At 45.4% G+C, this 19,311-nt stretch overlaps 2 protein-coding genes across 5 annotated transcripts; one reads left to right on the plus strand and one right to left on the minus strand.

Moving 5' to 3' along the window:
* The first annotated feature begins 4,053 nt into the window (after positions 1-4,053).
* LOC127311556 (growth-regulating factor 5) lies at positions 4,054-7,142 on the plus strand. 2 transcript variants are annotated; one of them, XM_051341996.2, is made up of 5 exons: positions 4,054-4,534; positions 4,927-5,266; positions 6,352-6,571; positions 6,656-6,791; positions 6,873-7,142. In XM_051341996.2, the coding sequence occupies exons 1-5, from the start codon at positions 4,288-4,290 to the stop codon at positions 6,878-6,880; spliced, it is 951 nt and encodes a 316-aa protein (XP_051197956.1). In that variant the 5' UTR covers positions 4,054-4,287; the 3' UTR covers positions 6,881-7,142. The 2 variants fall into 2 exon arrangements, with proteins under 2 accessions (XP_051197956.1, XP_051197955.1); XM_051341995.2 differs by having other exon boundaries at positions 6,352-6,791.
* A 1,823-nt stretch (positions 7,143-8,965) lies between these two features.
* LOC127311555 (cyclin-dependent kinase F-4) lies at positions 8,966-15,327 on the minus strand. Of its 3 annotated transcripts, none has more exons than XM_051341992.2 (17): positions 13,501-13,682; positions 13,275-13,409; positions 12,986-13,176; positions 12,819-12,897; positions 12,408-12,476; positions 12,235-12,324; positions 11,994-12,132; positions 11,207-11,309; positions 11,076-11,128; positions 10,928-10,994; positions 10,529-10,637; positions 10,382-10,450; positions 10,221-10,289; positions 10,072-10,138; positions 9,869-9,988; positions 9,667-9,789; positions 8,966-9,549 (listed from the first exon to the last, which is right to left on the minus strand). In XM_051341992.2, exons 3-17 carry the CDS (start codon positions 12,991-12,993, stop codon positions 9,290-9,292), a joined length of 1,425 nt encoding a protein of 474 aa, XP_051197952.1. In that variant the 5' UTR covers positions 12,994-13,176; positions 13,275-13,409; positions 13,501-13,682; the 3' UTR covers positions 8,966-9,289. The 3 variants fall into 3 exon arrangements, with proteins under 3 accessions (XP_051197952.1, XP_051197953.1, XP_051197954.1); XM_051341993.2 differs by having other exon boundaries at positions 13,275-13,412; XM_051341994.2 differs by lacking the exons at positions 12,986-13,176; positions 13,275-13,409; positions 13,501-13,682 and adding exons at positions 13,702-13,901; positions 15,107-15,327 and having other exon boundaries at positions 10,382-10,447.
* Positions 15,328-19,311: the final 3,984 nt, after the last annotated feature.

Here is a 19,311-nt window from a genome sequence, read left to right on the forward strand (position 1 = left end):
TGCAAATATTTGGGTTTTATGTTGATTATTTGATTTGTGGGATCGTATTCTATTTCGGGGGTGATTATGTTTGGTGCAATAATATCTTACATGATTTAACAAAGCACGACAGCATACAGTTCCAATCTTGTTTGTTTTCTATTTGGCATGTTGGAGCTCTGAAGAACCTCCTAAGCGTGTGGGTTCGATAGAATTTTACTCCCTTATGAAATCTAATGTTAGCTGAGAAGGTTTTGAGTACATTTTGCAATAGATGATGAATATCACGTGTCGTACGCATTACATTTGTGCTCATGTCTACTACCTCGTCCCGCATCAAATATGAAATATCCATATGATGGTATATGACTCTTGCCTTGTCTAGTTCCAATTGTTTTTTTTTTTCATGAAAGATAAAACCAATCTAAGTAAATCTCAACTAGGGTATCACTGAATGATGGCATTTGTATACTACATCATCTCAACCGGCTTTGCACACTTGTATCTCCACTACTGGCATCCCAAATGGAAGCCTTAGAGCATCTTCAGCCACGTCCCCCAAACCGCGCCGGATTGAACGTTTGGGGGACGTGTTTTGTTCGTGCCGCCTTTGGGGGACGTCGCTCCCCAGCCGCGTCCCCCAAACGCCGCCCCCAAACATTTAAAATACTTTTTTTGGCATTTTTATTTCAATTTCCACAAACTAATACATAATTGGGTACGTGGTTTCCACAAACTAATACATAGTTGAAACCATGGTGGACATAAATATAAAATATTGCAAATAAACTAAACCTAACTAGCCCGTGCATCGGAGGTTTCCTGTGTTCGCTGCTAAGAAAGAACACTCGAGGGCACACCCAGTCACCTAAACTGGAAAATCCAGCGGGAGGATGGTGGGCGAACAGACAGAAACCTCAGTGCACGTATTCGCTGCGAAGAAACAACACTCAGTCGTCCTCCTCGTCGGTGTTGTCGTCGTGGGAGTCCCTGTCGCCGAGGTAGTCCCGGCGGCAGCGCCTCTCGTCGAAGACCTTGACGCTCATGTCCCTGTTACCGAAGTAGGAGAACACGAGGATGAAGCCGGCTTCGAGGCTGTGGTGGCGCGCGAACTTCTCCCAGCCGATGTTGAGGTACATCTTGCCGCGCGCGTCGTAAATCGCGTCGACGATCCACCGGTAGTAGCCGCACGAATGCTCCCGCAGATGCATCTTGCGCGGGTGTACGCCGCCGACGTACTCGGCGAAGGAGTCCGGCAGCCTCTGTATGCCGCGTGGGTCGCCCTTGAGGACGAGGACGAACTCGAACAGCACGTCCGGCTCCACGTCCATCTCCGACGATGAAGACGACGGTGTGGGAGGCGACGGCGAGCGTTCAGCTATGCCGCGGCCACGACCACGACCATGACCACTGCCGCGGCCGCGAGGTCGGCCTCCGCCTCTACCAGACATAGCGTCGAGTCTTGTTGAGAGATGGTGGCGGCTAGGGTTTGGGAGAGAGGCGCTAGGGTTTGTGTGTGAGAGGGACGATGAGAGGCACCCCTTTTTATAGGCCGGAGGGAGGCGGATGAGCGGTGGCGCTCATTAACGCCGGCACGCAGAGCTAGGCGCGACGGGACGCGTCGCTGCGCCCTCTGTGGGAACTGCACCGTCGCTGCGGGAACTGCACCGTCGCTGCGCACCAATAACTTCCGTCGCGAGGTAGGCGGCGGTTAGGTTAAAATTAATTGTGCCGCTGACGGGTCGGCCCCGCCACTCCCCGCCTCGCTTTTCGGTGTGTCCGGCGTCCCCGATGTGTCCCCTGTGGGACGGGGACGGGCTCGGGGCGCCGGACACCGTATCGGGGCGCGCCGGACAAAAATGGGCTTTGGGGGACGCGGCTGGAACGCATTTTTGGTCCGACGCGCTCCAAGTCCCTTTGGGGGACGCTTTGGGGGACGCGGTTGGAGATACTCTTATGTGGGTGGCGAGTTGGTCACCACAAGCGTGCACAAATTTCATTCAGAAATGAGAGTGTGGCATCGTGACAACTCGCGACAAAAGCCTTTGTGGGTGGCGAGTCGGTCACCACAAGGGTGCACAAATTTCATTCAGAAATGAGAGTGTGGCATCGTGACAACTCAGCGACAAAAGCGTGTGCCAGATATTGGCATTGCCAAAATAGCAGCACATAATTCACAGGGGATATTCCGCAACTAGTTGCGCCCGCACCCCATATTCGTTCTGACATTTCGAAGTTTCCAAAAAATGGAAACTAAAATTTTAGACATACATTCTATTGTATTTTGTGCATCTGTGAAATTTCATCCAAAAATATGTCAAAATGTGGCCTACTCAAAAAGAACAAATGATGTGTAAATAGTACGTGGCACTATTTACGTACGTCTTCTCTTTTTTACACAGGTCACATTTTGACATATTTTTGGATGAAACTTCACAGATGCATAAGACACAACACAATGTATGTATAGAATTTTAGTTTGCATTTTTTGGAAACTTAGAAGTGTCACAACAAAAAATGGGGTGCGGTTGCAACTAGTTGCAAATGAGTGTTTCCCCACATAATAAATGAGCCTACGTCAAACGTGGCGCGGAAACTGGCATCATGCAATTCCAGCAGCCAGAGTGCGAGACAAACACATACATTTTCTCTCTGGTACCGAAATCACACTTGTGAACATCAGATTTCACATGCTCTTTTACCAAAAACAATATCCCCTCTCAATATTCCCTGTACCCACTCCGTTCCAAAATCACTAAAATTCTACTTTTTTGCGAATACTAAAGTTCTACTTTTATTCTAAATCAAAGTACTACTTTAAGTTTGATTTGACTTGTACATGCTTACATATTTCCTTAAAAAATTGGTCAACCTTAGAGAAGTTTGACTTAGGAACAAAATAGAACTTGAACTATTTTGAAATGCAGGTAGTAGATTTGATCAAAGTCAAACTTCTATTAAAAAAATATGGACATCTACAACACCAGACCAATATTATTAGAATCACAACACCTGACCAATATTATTAGAATCATCATAGGCTGGTATAGCTTTTACGTATGGATATGTAGATGTTGATATTTTTGAGTTAAGTTTTTGGCTAAAGACTTGTGCCAGTCAATGACAAGGCAATGCAACACACTCAAAATATCCATAAACCGCCCATGTCACAATGGACCCTACCCCATATCTTATCATTTTTTTCTTTACCTCGACCGTTCTTCTTCTTGACCCTAGAAACAACGAGATACCCTCCCTCCTTCCCTTGTTTGAGCCGAAGTTGAGGCCGACATGGAGGCTGTGGCAGAGCCAACAACAATGGGACTTGACTTAGACACAACTGACAACGACGTGGTGGGCCGCAGTGGAGGTGGGTCGAATCCTAGCATGGGTAGGAGAGGGTAATACCAATGTGGTGAAGGTGCAACGTCCTTCGGCTTAGGGGTGGCCATGGTGGCGATAGACCGACTGTGGTGACGGTTTGGCGAGGTTAGTGTGGTGAGCCGCATGTGATTTGATTGGGCTTGGGTCGTTTAGTGGTTCGTCAATGGCTTGGTTTGGTGGCGACTTAGGCAAATCGGCGGTGGTTCTTGGGGCGGCATGGTCAGATAATATGACGTTGCCAGGGTAAACATGAAGAAGATGGCCGCCAGCCTATTCAGACAGGGTCTTGTGGCTATCGGAGTTGCCTGCCCGCACGGGGCCGGCCAGATATTAGCACTCCCGGTATTTTTTTAATACAGTTTTTCAAACTTTTTAAGTCCAACTTGGCAAAAGGTAAAAGGAGTGGGATAATTTGAGACAAAGTGAGAACCCAAACAAAACTAGCACAATATGTTAAAAAGAACCACTATTTCAGCCTGCCTAGCAAGGTAAGAAACCAAAGGTGACATGTCACCCACCTTGAGAGAGAAAAAAGGGTGACATATCACCCAGAGAAACAGATGGATTTCATGATGCAGAGCGGCAGGGGTAAAAAAAGGGAGGAAAGGTGAAATAAAAAAATATAGAATACCAGTTTTACCCCTGGAAGAGGGTCAGGTCAGGAGGCAGGTACAAGTAGAGACAGACAGGCAGGCGATGAGGGGAGCCGGAGCCAAATAGATCCCTCCCTCCTCTCCTCTGCTTCACTTTGCTTCCCCCCCTCCCACCGACTCCTCTCTCCATTAATGGCCGCCACCAAGAACCCCCCAACCCAAACTTGACCACCTCCCCCGTCCGTCCGTGCCCCCTCTGCGAGTTCTTGCGCTCACAGAAGAGGCGTACCCATCCTGGTTCGGTGCTGCCTGAGGCTATAGTTACTCCGAGATGCTGAGCTCGTCGGCGGCGATGGGGATGGGAGGGTACCACCAGCACCAGCCGCAGCGGCCGGTGTTCACGGCGGCGCAGTGGGCGGAGCTGGAGCAGCAGGCGCTGATTTACAAGTACCTCATGGCCGGCGTGCCCGTGCCGTCCGAGCTCCTGCTCCCCATCCGCCCCCACTCCGCCGCCGCCAGCTTCAACTTCGCCAACCCCGCCGCCTCGCCCTTCTACCACCACCACCACCACCCCTCCAGTAAGCTTTTCACTTTACTTATTTATCTGCCGTGGAGAATCTCGCAGATATGGATGCTCACCACCCTGTTGGGCACTTAAAAAAGAGTTATCTTTCTTGGGAGATGGCATTTCTGTGCTTAATGGGATCCATTTGCTGCTGCGCTGGCGGTTTTATTTATAGATAAACACGCATCTGTAGTCGCAGCTTACATGGATCTTTGCTTGCTTGCTTGCTTGCTTGTTCAAGCAAGTCCTTTGATTCTTTGCTCACACTTGTGACCAAAGAAAAGCATCTTTGCTGGGTTGGTGGGGGTGTTAATGTGGTTCTGATCTACCTCTTGGTTAGTATATGGATTAATGGTCATGGTTGTGTGGATTAAATGTGCTCATGGACGGGTGGTGCTGTTGCAGTGAGTTACTACGCCTACTACGGCAAGAAGCTTGATCCGGAGCCGTGGCGGTGCCGCCGCACCGACGGCAAGAAGTGGCGCTGCTCCAAGGAGGCGCACCCCGACTCCAAGTACTGCGAGCGCCACATGCACCGTGGCCGCAACCGTTCAAGAAAGCCTGTGGAATCCAAGTCTGCTTCCCCTGCGCACCCGTCGCAGACCCAGCTCTCTGCTGTGACATCTGCAACCCGCGACACCGACCCTCTCCAGTCTCTAGGAATGGGAGCCAAGACCAATGGCCTGTCTCTCGGCGGCGCTGGCTCCTCGCAGATGCATGTCGATCCATCGTCATATGGCAGCAAGTATGGTTATATCCACTATCACAGTTTGACTCTCATTGTTGTCCTTGGATGCTTGTTTGAAATAGGCTTGTTAACTTTAATTAGTTTGATTACATGTCTACTGCAGTAGAGCTGCTCATGGTATTGCTCCTCTAGTATTCCATACGATTCGACGATGCTTATTGCTTAAACAGCAGAGTTGCACTCTTGTTAAGTGTGACACAGTACTTTTTTTTGTTAGAGGTAGGACTCATGGTTAATAGCTGTCATGATGTTCCTTATTTCTCTCCACGCCTCTATTGCAAATATCAGCATAACCACAGCTAAGACTTTCGGTAGTTACAGTTACTCCCAATGTCTTATTCTTGACACTGCATGGCAATCATATATCGATGTCGTGCTTGTACTTGTAAGCCTTCTTATATAAATGTGTTTGGTAGTATTACTGTAATAGGAACTTTCCCTGGCCTCCTGTGGCCTGGCTGATGCTTTTTGGATGTATTAATTATACATCCAAAGCAGTCTGGTTGCATGTTTCCATGTTGTGTTTTTTTTAGTACATGCCCTCTGAAGTCTACTCCCATCTTTCTGCAAGTAATTTGCTTTGTAGTCTTCTTGCACATGAGCTCATAGCTCAACTGCGTGTCCACCTTCAGATATTGTGTTGCCGTCTCCGCAAGCAATGTCCATATGCCTTTGCCTATGATGTATGGGAAATGTTTTGGACGTCTCACCCCTGTTTTAGAGTAGCTGTTGCTTATGCATCTAAACCATTTTCACTACTCTTTTTTCAAACTAGATACAAAACTGAATACAGCAGCTTGGTATCAGCATCTTTGCTTATGTTGCTACCTAGATGTTCTACGGTCCAGTTGTAGTCGTCCAGTCTGCTATTTACCGCGTCAACTTGGAACAGTGTTGTGATCTTATCTCCACCACGTATTTATTTTATCTCATTTTATGCCACACGAAGCCATATGTCAATGTGCCTTTGTTTATATTAGGTTCGAACAAAGATCCTAATTTTAGAGTTGACCTGTTTAAATTTTTGGCTGGTTGACTTATTCTGTAGCAGTTCACAAGTTAATGTATTCGTGATAATGCAGATACTCCCTTGGAGGTAAATCTGATGCGGGTGAACTGAGCTTCTTCTCTGGAGCATCAACAAACACCAGGGCCTTCACCATTGATTCTCCAACCGATAGCTCATGGCACTCAATGCCATCTAGCGTGCCACCATACCAACTATCAAAAGCTAGAGATACCGGCCTCCTACCAGGCGGCTTCTCATATTCCCACTTTGAACCGTCACAGGAGCTTGGGCAGGTAACCATCGCCTCGCTGTCCCAAGAGCAGGGGCGCCGCTCTTTCAATGGTGGAGGGGGAGGGCTCATGCCAAATGTTAAGCAGGAGAACCAGCCACTGAGGCCCTTCTTTGACGAGTGGCCAGGGAGGCGTGACTCATGGTCGGAGATGGACGAGGAGCGCTCCAATGGGACCTCCTTCTCGACGACCCAGCTCTCGATCTCCACCCCAATGCCTAGATGTGGGTTTCCTCAGTCTGCCTCTATCTTGACCAATTCAAATCTTTTCGTATTTGCTAATTGTGTTTCCTCTGTTGATGCAGGCGATTGAGGTACGTGAGACAGCAAAGGGCGTCGCCTTGATGGTGTTGTCCAGAGGCAGGATTGGTGGACCTCCTGGTTCTTTCTGCCATTGCATTTGTGTGCTATGAACTCGCTTAAGAGCAATATCCTTGTGTGTTGTTGTTAGTGGAGACAGAGGAACCTGTGGTAGTTTTTAATATTGAGCTCTGCTTTGTACTCTCTCGGACCAAGTTGCGTGTGTGTTTGTGGTCGATCATCTTGTGGAAACGAGGAATGTTTATGTACCTGTCTATTTGGTTCTTTCTGTCATTGGTCATGTGCTATGAATTCGGTTAAAAGCAAGATCTCTAAGTATTGTGTTAGAAGTACATCTAAGTAAGTAAGTAACCATGTCGGTTGGATTGATCTAGGACTCCTGTTGCACTACCCTATATGCTAGGCAAGTGTGGTGTGCTTGCCTCCTTCGCTTAAACACGGTAGTGGTACTCCTGCTGTTGAGGACAAGCTGTAGAGTTGGTGGAATAGGGAAAGCACGAAATTCAGCAAGAAAGAGAGAAAAATTCTGACGCCCCTTCACATTAGTGTGCTGATCGCCGTGGAAAAACCTTAGGGAGTTGGGTTTTGGCAACAATCAAAGCATTTCTCAGAGCTGAACCTCGTCCTGGATGAATTTGGTCAATGGATTATGACCGGGGCATAGTGGATAGTGGACGACTAAAGCGGGCTGATAATATCAAGAGAGGACAGGGTAGACCAAACTTGACATGAGAGGAGTTCGTAAAAAGAGCTCTGATGGACTGGAGAGATCACTAAAGAACTAGTCATGAAAAGAGCTTGTTATCCATGTGCTAGAACCATGAATTGGTTACGAGTTCGTATGTGTTTCACCTCTAGCCTACTCCAGCTTGTTTGGAAATAAAAACTTTATTATTATTTTTATTATTGTTATTGTTGTTGTTGTTGTTGATCATGACTGGGGCAGGTGTTTATGGCGTGTTTGAATGTAATGTGAGAGGATAGTACAACGTGTGGAAGTGTATGTGAGAGGATAGTACAACGTGTGGAAGTGTGGGTGTTGCCCTTTGTTGTTCGCGAATCGCGAGGGAAGTTTGATTTTGTAACTACGAATTTAGCACAAAAAAAAAAAGATACGGCACACATTTTGTGTGCTCTCGAAAAAGGCTTAACTAAAAATTAGCAAAAAATTCATCAAAAGGCTCCTTAGATAATGCCCATTTCTTTCAAACTTTGGGCCTCTTTTCGATAGGCAACGAAAATATCATACTATTCGTAAAGTAGTTTCTTTAATTTTTGCCTTATGGATTGCACTTGTAGTGGCATGTCATACATGATGATCAAATATGTGCATGTAAAGTGTGGCACCCCCGACACCGAAATCTCAGATCTGCCACTGGAAGGGGCCCTATGATTGTTAGTTGAGGTACATCCAAGAAATCAAAATGCTGCGCTACTTTTTGCATTGTCGTTGGAAGAAGGTGGGTTAACAAGAGATGCACGTGAGATAGAATTCGTTAGGGAGAAATGGGGTACACGGCGCTGAAGTAATTGTGCAGCTTTTGGAGCTGGAGGCCATCTGGGGAACGCGAATGGGGAAAGGATGGGAAGGGCGCGGCATGGATGCGGCAGGCTCAGTTTTGGCAGGGGTGGACGTCGCTTCGGTCCCAAAAGCCTAGGGCTACTGCTACGTAGTCAAACACACATGATGACGCGCTGCAGGAAATCGCTCCCTCTGACCATAACGCCCAGAGAAAGAGAAGACGCAGCCTGAATGCCTGATGAAATCAATTCAGAGTCGTCGGTACTTGCAAAAACACATCACGTCACGCAATGACAGTTGGGCCGTATCAGTCTTCTCCCTCTCATACACAGATATATAAGCTATGAGTATGATTGTATGAATATACTGCTCCCTCCATCCTATGAAACATGTCCAAAGTTTGTCTATACTTAAATATATTTAGGCATATATTTAAATTTAGACAAATTTGCGACATGTTTCTTGGGATGGAGTAGTAGATAATCCCTATAACGATAACCAGCAGGTGGCATACATCTGGACAGTTAGCATATAACATTTCAACGAGGAAAGCTGTAAACGAGGTAACCACCACACAGCCACCACATAAATAAATTCACAAACGTCATTTCACAATCACAAACCATAGCTTTGACGTTTTTTACACTACGAAAGCCGAAAGCTGAAAAGGAACAGAACAGTGTACTCCCCCCACCGAGATGGCACTGCCAAGGCGGTGAACTCACCGGGAAAGGAAGTCTTTATTTTAGACAAACAGAGACATAACTCGACAGCATCACCATGAAAGTGGATTTCTGGATTATTGTCGGACACTTACTAGTGTCGGTGCAACAGGCAGCATCCATGAAGGCGTGCAACGGAGCTTCGACAGGACAGTCTTCAGCTGACGAGCTTCCTTTGGAGGAGAGCTCTCTCACCAGGCATCTCATATGTGCGCCGGAAGGGGTCATTTGGGGCATGCCACGCCCTGGATCCCAAAGGCAAGGGCTGTCTCACGGCATCGCCATGGGTTCTCCCCTTCAGGTCTGCAAACTTGTCGGAAGACAAGACCGGCGCCCGGTTGGAGGCCATCGAGAGCTGAGACAGCTTTTCGGCCAAGTCTGGTGCATGAGTGATCTGGTCCTTGGCGAGGTAGTTTCCTGCACATGGATCAAAAGAAAGTTGATAGCCCACATTAGGGAGGAGCTAAACACTAGGAACAGTACTCAGCACCTTTTCAAGTACACAATGTTACATCATCTTAGAACAATACTCACCGTTGCTCCTTATAGGTGGCGGTAATCTGGACCAAGGCTGGTTCATTGCGTTCTCCTTTGTCAGCTTATGGTTGCTCTCTAGTTTCATCTGATGATCCAGCTCTAGTTTCCTTTGCACACCAGCTGCAACAGGAGCAAGGTAAATTATCAACTCAGGTAGTATGAATTATGTAGGACATGCATGCACTCCTAAATGAATTACCTGCTCTTGCTGGAGTGTTGGTGCTCAGGTACGAGTTATTAACTGCTGGTCTCCCATTGGATAAAGTACCCACGGGATACCTCCTAGCGTTCTTCTGATCCAAAGCTCCTTTAGCCCCAACTACAGAATGATTTTTTTTTTAGTTGCTTCAACAACGGTACTCAAATGAAACGATACGGATCTATCCGAGAATATTAACAAACCTGATGGGGGTGTTGCTGGATATCCTGTTGATCTGAACCGGAGTGAAGGGGGGATATAGAAGCATGGCTGTAACACAAACAATTTTGGTCAGGCCATCACTCGAATCAATGCATCGTCTAATAGTGTGGAAAGACGTCAGAAATATAACCTGAAAGAAGGGATGCTGCAAAACCTCCACTGCAGTTGGTCTTTTACATGGGTCCCATGAGCAAAGCCACTGGCAAATGGTAAAAGTTGTAGCTAATCATTTATCTGAACATGATCACTTCACCGCTACTTTAAGCAAAGATAAAAACTGTTGATACTTACCGAAATCAGGTTCACTGCGTCTTCACTTGCTGAAGGAACCATTTCCGAAAGTTGTATACTTTCAGACTGCTGAGAATATGTAGCAGTTAAACATCAATAGTTCCCAACATCTAAATCAGAGAGAGAAGGGTACTAAAGGGATATTACCTGAGGAAACTGAAAATTGATAGATGCCGCAAGCTGCAGTCCTTTAGCCCAAGTATGCTGATTTGGAGTGCCAAGAATGCTACAGATTTTGTAAATCTCATCTGCTTCACTGAGGGACAGAGAACAAAGTTAAAAATGCCCCTGCTTAAGCAACCATTTGAAAGAACATAATACCACAGAATCACAACATTAAAAGTTTCAAATTATGGGATGTTTTTAGACTAAAAACTTTCTTATTTGTTAAATGGAGGATGATGGTTATTATTAGTAAGAGCATCTTTGCCTACTGTACTTATCTCCCAAGTTACTATTAGGACCAAATATTAATCTTCAATTAATTTTGCACATCAACCAAGAGAACAGGGAACTAAATGGTTCGGGAGGAAAGATCATATATACCTTGAGCCAGGGAAAAGAGGTCGCAGTGAAAAAAGCTCCGCAATAATGGCACCCATTGCCCACATGTCTGAATGCAATAGGGAATAAGCACAGGGCAAATGGTAGAAATTTGCTTTCTTGTAAAGGAATAACTATATTCTTTACTTACCAACTGCTGAGCTGTAAAAAGAAGCTTGAAGCAGAACTTCAGGGGCACGATACCTAATTTCGCGGTAAGCATTAGAATCATCAATTTATTTATGTGTATAATCCAAGCTGTTTAAGAATAAAATAGCCTACCAGCGAGTTGACACATATTCTGTGTACGGTGGTTCAGAAATAATTTCACGAGCAAGTCCAAAATCAGCTACCTTGATGAGCTCCTTTGTAACCAGCAAATTTTCTGAATAACAAAATGCCACAGGAGCAAAAAGATGATGTTTATTATTTAATGAACACAATAAATAAGGTCAATCCAAACTCCAACAGAACACAATAGCAATTAGGTTAACAAGTTTGATGCCTCAATTTTCTGACACGTGAATCATATATGCTAACTTAAAATAAATATATATCCCACATGGAGCACACTTTCTGTCAAGGGGGAAGGGAGACAGAAGAAATGGCATATAGTACACGCATCATCAAAAGAAGAATGAGACATAAGTTACTCAAAATGTTTTTAAGTAGTGTTTATCTGACTGGTGAATGGCTGACTGGATGGTTGCCCATCCATAGCACTTTTAGAGTTAATTTATTGAGTTAAAACTAAAAAGTCATGAAACCAGAGTTAATTTCTCAAGTTAAAACTAAAAAGTCATGAGCAATAAAGTAGTTCCAACCTGTTTTTTTACCAAGAACAGTAAGAAAAATGATTTGATATCATTACGGCTCTTTCATATACTTTGTTAACTATCTGTCTAGCCTAGACTCTAAAATTAAAGCACATACTACCTCCGTTTCGAAATGTAAGCCTTTTTAGAAAGGTTTATAAACATATTTACACAATGTCACAATAAATAGTACTCCGTATTAAGAATTCCAGAGTCGAGTTAGTATGCCATATAAGGGAATATTGCAGCCATACCAGGCTTAAGGTCGCGGTGAAAGTATCCACGTTGATGCATGTGACTGAGAGCTTGAAATACTTGAAAGCACCAGTTCCGTATTTCAGTCTCCGAAAAGGGCTTGCCCTTGCTCTTCATCAGCTGATAGAGATTGCATTCCTAACAGGATCAAAGAGAGCAAATAAAACATCAATCAACCTATACCCATTGCAAGAATCAAATCTAAAACCACGGAACAACATGGGTACTGATAGTCTGTACCATGTATTCAAAAACAAAGAATAGCATGTCATTCTCTCTTATGACTTCCTTGAGCTTCACAATGTTTGGATGATTCATCTTTCGGAGGGACTGTTAAAAAACATAAATTTAATCAAACAAAGTAAGGAAAGCCATGATACAATATGGCTACATGTCATGTGACATCGAAATACCTTTACTTCACGGAGGTTGATGCACTCCTCCCAAGAGTAATATTTTTTCTTCATTTTCTTGATTGCAACCTGTGAAGGACAGGTAATGTAATATGTCAACAAGGTGAACGAAAGTTTAGGCAAGGCAGCGGAAACATGGGATTATCATAGAGATGCAAGCAGGATCCCGCCAAAATCCCACTTCTAGTTCATTTGAAAATTTCTAGTCAGAATTTGGACACCACTTGACACCTTACATCAGTTACTCTGAAGATATATCAAACTGAAATGGATATGTACCACATTGATTTACGTAGGAAATACAAAAGGCAGCCCCCAAAGCTAGCTGGCCTCTGGCATAATAACATAAACAGAGGTTTCCACTGAAAAAAGGCATAACATGCAAATATTTGGTCGAGCAAAATGGCATACCACTTCCCCACTTTCTTTATTGATTGCACGCCAGACACTCCCAAATGTACCATCACCAACTTCCGTAATAATGTTATACCTGGATCACAATATAAAAACAAATTTAGCAAGCATACAATCTTGGACGCTCGTTATCATCGGACAGAGAGGGGGAAGAACCAATTTACCTCTCCATTTTTATTAGCTATAATGCAAAGCTGTCCTTATTTTAGAACAGTTCTATAAACACAAACAAGACTCATATGAGTACTGCTGGAATGTCTTTGGGGAGTAGATCACCAAAGTCACTGCAGGCGTTTTTCAAAGTTCTGTAAGCAATACCCATACTTTGTCACGAGTAAACTTGAACACATTTGCCCTGGAATTAAACAAAGTAGATTAGACCATCTGTCAATGTTTTTGCATTTCTAGTTTTGCTTCATAATCCGGCTGATATGAAATTTTTTCAAGACATACCTTAGGTTAAGCCATCAGAAGCGAACCTTGATGAAGAACAGTGCACACAGTACACACCGAAGATCAAGCCGGTAAAACTGAAAACTCGCAGTGATAGGGGAGAACAGAGCTAACAGAAGCAAAGAAAACCAGAACCTGCTGAGAGCAAGAGATGCATTAGACATTGATAATAGGAAGAGGAATACCACAAAAATATTGGGCTAGTAGTTCACCAAATAGAGCATACCTAGAGCTTGTAACTGACAACAAAGATCTACACGTTAGATCCAAGTGTCCAAAGAAGTTCCGAAGGTAACTTTTGCTGGCTGATCAGTGCCAAGACAAAAATTACAGAAATGTTGTCGGAGAAGAGACGCACCATGCTCGAATAAGTGTGCACAGCTGCAGTGCAATCACTAGTCGGATCTAATGTCCAGTAGCATGGGACCAGGAACGGTAGCCGCCAAATGAGGAATGTTCAGGTGCAGTTGACAAAGGAGATGACAAGGAAGTCTCCGTAAAGACAAAATCTCCAGCCAAGAACTTGCTCAAGCAACGAGATGTGGGATACAGGGGAACTTGCATAGAGGGTGCACTCCATATCCTTCCTGAGAATGCTAGAAACCCAGAGGCGAATGGTGCTGAAACCTGCAAGTAGACAAAGTGGTAGTAAGGAACAAACATATCGCTGAAATTGTGTGATGAAGCCAAGCTTAGCAGGCAACACTATCACTACAAGAGTGAGGCACATATCATCTAGCGTGTAACAAGCACATTGATCCCATAGGGATGCTTCCACTCCGATCCAAATTAATTGACTCCGTTTTGTCTAACAAATGCATCAAGGTACATCCTTATCTAGACAAATATGGAGTCAATTAATTTGGATCAGAGGGAGTATGGTCAATGGTCTGAATAGTTTGGTTTAATTGTTCCTCCCTTATTCTGCTGGTCGACTTTGCTAAGACCACAAAGTACAGGTGCCATTATTACAGTACAATCACATCGATAGATAAATATACTCCCGTCAGCCCTACTCACACCGCTAAGGCTTTGTTAACCTCTCTCGTACTTCCACCCCCAAGAGGTTTGGGGATACACCTGATCCCCTAAATTACTCTTCCCAAAAACATACAATAGTATGATGGAGACTTTCTAATCTAGGCTAAAGTTGAGGTGATTTGTGGGAATATCTCGGGATTATCTCGATTTTTCGGGATCCAGGATAATCCCCTCCGATCCCCTTAAATACACTAAAAGTAAATAAGGCCTTAGTAAACTTGACTCGGCTGCATCTCCATGAACATCACCAAATCCCCGCGGATTTCACCCAATAAAATTCGACAGAATCTGAAGTACACGAGCTGGACTAAACTACGCGTACGCTACAAGCCATGATATGCTACAACCACATCGCTCAAGGGAGGTACTACAGCGCGACGAACGGCCTGTGCAGCACGGCAGCCCCTTGAACATCGGCACGGCAACCAATCAGGGAGCTCATCGCGCTGGAAGTCGATTTTCCGAAATTTTTCGATCGCACAGAGACCTTGTCACGCTACTACCACGCGAATCCCGGCATAATTCACCGATCAGAACTACCCCGATCCCCTCGGCCAGCCTCCCCCGAATTCCACCGACAGCACCAGCAGCCCCCGACGCCCGAATCTCGCGTCGATCGGAGCCGAGCAAACCCCCGTCCCTCGGATCTCAGAGCACGCGCCGCCCCGATCGAGCACCGACCTCACGAATCCCACCAATCAAACCCGAATTCCGACCAATCCGCCCAAGCCGCCGCGCCGGAATCGGCCGGAATCGTCGGAACAAAAGCGTGGCAGAGCGGCGAGGGGTACCTGGGCGCCTCTCGGCATACCAACGCGCCACCGCCGCGGACGGGGCCAGGAGGGGACGCCTGCGCGCGCTCCGCCGCCGACGGATCCAGCGTGGGGCGGGTCAGCACCGCGGCAGCGCGGCGACGGCGAGGACGGGGGCTGCTGCTCTGCTCGGCTCGGTCCTCCGGTGGTGGATTTGATTTTTTTTTTTTCTCTCTCGCTCGCTGCTTGCCGTCGTGTCCTGCCCGCCCTCTTCTCGTTATTTATCGCCTCCACGTCTCCGTCGGGCGGTGGGTCCGACGTGGCGGCGTCGGTGTTTTTGCGATCGCGCCCCTGGGGGACTCGGGTAATTGCGTGTCAGGGCTCCCCGCGGGTTCCACGAGACCAACGAGTCCGCGTCGGTGACCGCGATTTTTCTATTCGGAGATTTGAATGGAAGCTCTGTCTATTTATTTATTGGGACTGACGACGATTATGTTACTGAGTAGTTAATCGCATGCCGACTGCGGTGACGTTAACTCTTCGTATAGTTCGTACATGCAAGAATATACGGAGTATATATTTAGACAAATTGGTTCCTCTGGTACATAGTATAAATTAGTTCACACATACTCCCTCGCCTAAAAATAGATGCCCTACTTTTGATAAAGATGTATCTAGATATATTTTAGTTAGAGATACATCAGTATCTACATAAAGTTAAAACAAAATATTTTTAGATGGAGGAAGTATTATTTAAATATAGACACACTTTAGACTACATTTCATCTAAATCTACATCAACTAATTTGGGACATGAGTTCGGGAAATAGAATAAACTGAACTTTCATGACGGCGATTAGATTAATGGCACAAGCTGATGTTGTAACCGTAGCCTTTTACTACTATATATGGTAATAAATAGGAATCGATCTCGTATATTTTGAATATACTTATAGCGAAAATAAATAGGATTCGGTTTTTTAACACAGTACCTGATTGGTTCTTAGGAGCCACCAGCCTACGCTTAGAGCATCCCTAGCCGATCCCCTGAAAATGGTTAGAGGAGTAAAATTTTGGTTTTACTCCCACCGCAACTAGCCGAACTCATGTACGGTTTAGGGGAGTAAAGTTATAAGAGTCGTCGGCTTGATCTCTTATATTTACTTATCGACTGAGCGATTGAGCATAATTAACCCTGATGCTCACCGAACCCCTCCCCAATCACGGTGGCAACCCCACCAGAACCCTAGCAAGAGTCCAGCGTACTCCACGGTCGGATCCTACCGCCTACCAGTCCCCTCCGCCGATTTGGAGCGCCAATCGAGGCCACTCCTGTGGTGGCACATCCGACTTCCCGCCACCACCGCCAAAGCGGAAATACCATGGCCTGCGTCAGCATGCGGAACATGGGTGACGGAAATCACCGACCGCAAACCGCATGAGCGGATTTGGATCAGAAATTTCCATTCGGCGACGTAGGTGGCAAAGGATTATGACATTCAGTCGTTGCGCCTCCAAGGCTCTGACGTGCTCCTCAACTCCCCTTTCGGGACCCCCCTGGTCGGAGGATGTTATGGCCGACCGCCGCGTTTGTCGGCGAGTGCGAGGCGTAGGAGGACAGCGAGCGCCTCGAGGCGAAGCAAGCCGATGATTCGTGCATGGAGCTTATCGAGGAGGAGTGCACCGCCTTCGAGATCTACCATGCGGCGGTGGCCCTTGGAGCATGGCCATCATTGATACCGACGGTTCAAGGTGTGTCGGCCATCAACCTTAGTTCCGACGAAAACACCAACAACTTGGTGAAGAAGGCGCTCGACTAGATCTTTAGTAGCAATGACGAAAACTTTTAGGTTAAATCTAGGGATGTAGTATCTAGTACTCCCTCTGTCTCATGAAAGATGTCTTCGAATTGTATAAATTTAGATGTATGATTTTAAAAAAAAATTAGTATGAATTCATTCAAGATTTAAAGAGTTGGATATAAGGAATGAGCTAGAAACATTTAAAATTTAGATGAGCAAATATACTTCTTCAAATGATTTCTCTACATGATAGGAGGGCAAGAGATGCTATTACATGCTCATAAGCAGACAACCATAAAATATTTTTCTTTCGATAATGCGAACACAAAATGCATAGCAAATATTTGTCTTCCCATAAGAGCAACTTGACCAAGTGAAATATTTGTCTCTCCTGCAAAATAATTTAAAAGGTAATCTAAGTTATAGAATGATGATAAATTTAAAAATAATAGCCTAGGATACGATGGGCCCAAAAATATCTCAGCGTTAGAAATTAAAAGAGAAACAATCCACTCACAGCCTAGTCACACGGGTGGTTGTCCTTCCAGAGTTCTCCTTCCAAAGTGGCGCCACTATTCCATCAACATCTTGTTTAAGAGGTTTGACTATGCGATTAGCCGATTAGGAATATGATCACAACCTTGATCCTCCATGGCTCCATGACAACAACACGCACGCGCCCACTTGTGCCACTCCACGAGCAAAACCATTCGTTATTTCCGTCACGCGCAAGAGATATTTTTCGCGGCTGAGAGCGAAGAACCTGCTCGCGTTGATCGATTCGTTCGGCGCTCGATTATTAGTGTTGATTCGGAATGACTTGCGGCATCACTAATTATAGTTTTATCGTGCCAACTTGCAAGACTTGGTGTTGGGATTAATTAAAGCGTAAAGCCTAATGTTATCTTCACCGATTTAATTAGGTTTTTTTGAAAGCCTAATGTTATCTTCACCTGTCTAATTAGGTTTTTTTGAAAGCCTAATGTTATCTTCACCGGTCTAATTAGGTAGTACTAATCCTTTGCCAGCAAAATTAGGTGCTAATCCAGTTTTATTGTATAGAGAAAAAGGGAGTACGCGTGCAGGTGAGCTGCCACCGCATCAGTACGTGTGTTGGAGGTTTGGATGGTCTGTGTTAGTTGGTTGGGTGGCATGATTAGCCCATGCCACTTTACAGTCAGGGCTGTGTGAGATTTGTTCTCTTTGTAGCTTGCACCACCCAAAGTTTTAAACAAGTAGGTGAAGAAAACCAATAGTAGTTGATCAGATGCGTCTAAGGGCCTGTTTGTTTGGGCTGTGGCTGGCTGGCTGTGGCTAGTTGTACTGCTGTGTAGGAAAAGCTGCTGTGCAGGAAAAGCCGCTTTTCTGAGTATAACTGTTTGGCAATTTGGCTGGCTGGTTAGCTATATGTTACGGAATTGTCTGATATACCCCTAAAGTTCTGAGAACATATACAATTGTTGATTGAATCATGGAATTTGTGGGCTTTAACATGGGAAATTCTCACAATTAAAATACATGTTCATTTTCAATAAACACATTTTTCTAATCCTATATGTGCTTCTCCCGTCTAAAATGGATTCAGATGGATTGGCACTTGACGATTGTATGCTGCTAAACTTCACTTACAAAATCACATGCAGAATATCACACACGGCAATTCTCTGCACGCCTGGCTCGATGTCGTTCCTTAACTGAAAGAACATCTCTCATATTATGTTTTGTGTGTTTGATATCAATGTATGTGATACACTAATGTTTGTTTAAGTGGTACAGGTTTATATATATATACATTTATATGTGTGATGGATGTGGTTAGTCGTGTCAAAAATAAGTTGAACATGATCACCAGGCCGGATAATCCGGGCCGGATATTTCTAAAATATTCGGCCCCCATTTTTCGGCTAAGGACTTGAGGAGTTGTGGCTCAGTATGCCTCTGGACAGGGGCCAGACATTTGCCCGGATATTTGCCCGGATTTGTCCTAGGGCCGGATTATCCGGGCCGGATATTTCCAAAATATCCGGGGGCCTCGAAATCGGCTAAGGACCTGAAGAAAAGCAGCTCTGGACAGGGGCCGGACATTTGGCCGGATATTTGCCAGGTTTTGTCCCTGAGGCCGGATTTTCCGGGGGGGGCGGATTATCCGGCCCTTACTTAGGCCGGATTATCCGGCCCCCCGGAAGCCCCAACGGCTGGATTTATACCCCCCCCCCCTTCTTCTACCTTGCTCCTTGCTCAATCATTGCACAAAATTCTGCCAAGTCTCACCTCCATTAGAGCCACCTCAAGAACACAAGATTTGCAAGATCTCCTTCCTCCCCCAACCAAAGCTCTTGATCTTTGGAGATTCGAAGGAGAAGACACCGATCTACATCCTCACCGAAGCGATTTACATTTCCCCCTCATTTGTTTGAGTGCCCTCTTGCTAGTGTTCCTATT

This window comes from Lolium perenne, chromosome 7 (assembly GCF_019359855.2).
Source record: "Lolium perenne isolate Kyuss_39 chromosome 7, Kyuss_2.0, whole genome shotgun sequence".
NCBI classification, from domain to species: domain Eukaryota; kingdom Viridiplantae; phylum Streptophyta; class Magnoliopsida; order Poales; family Poaceae; genus Lolium; species Lolium perenne.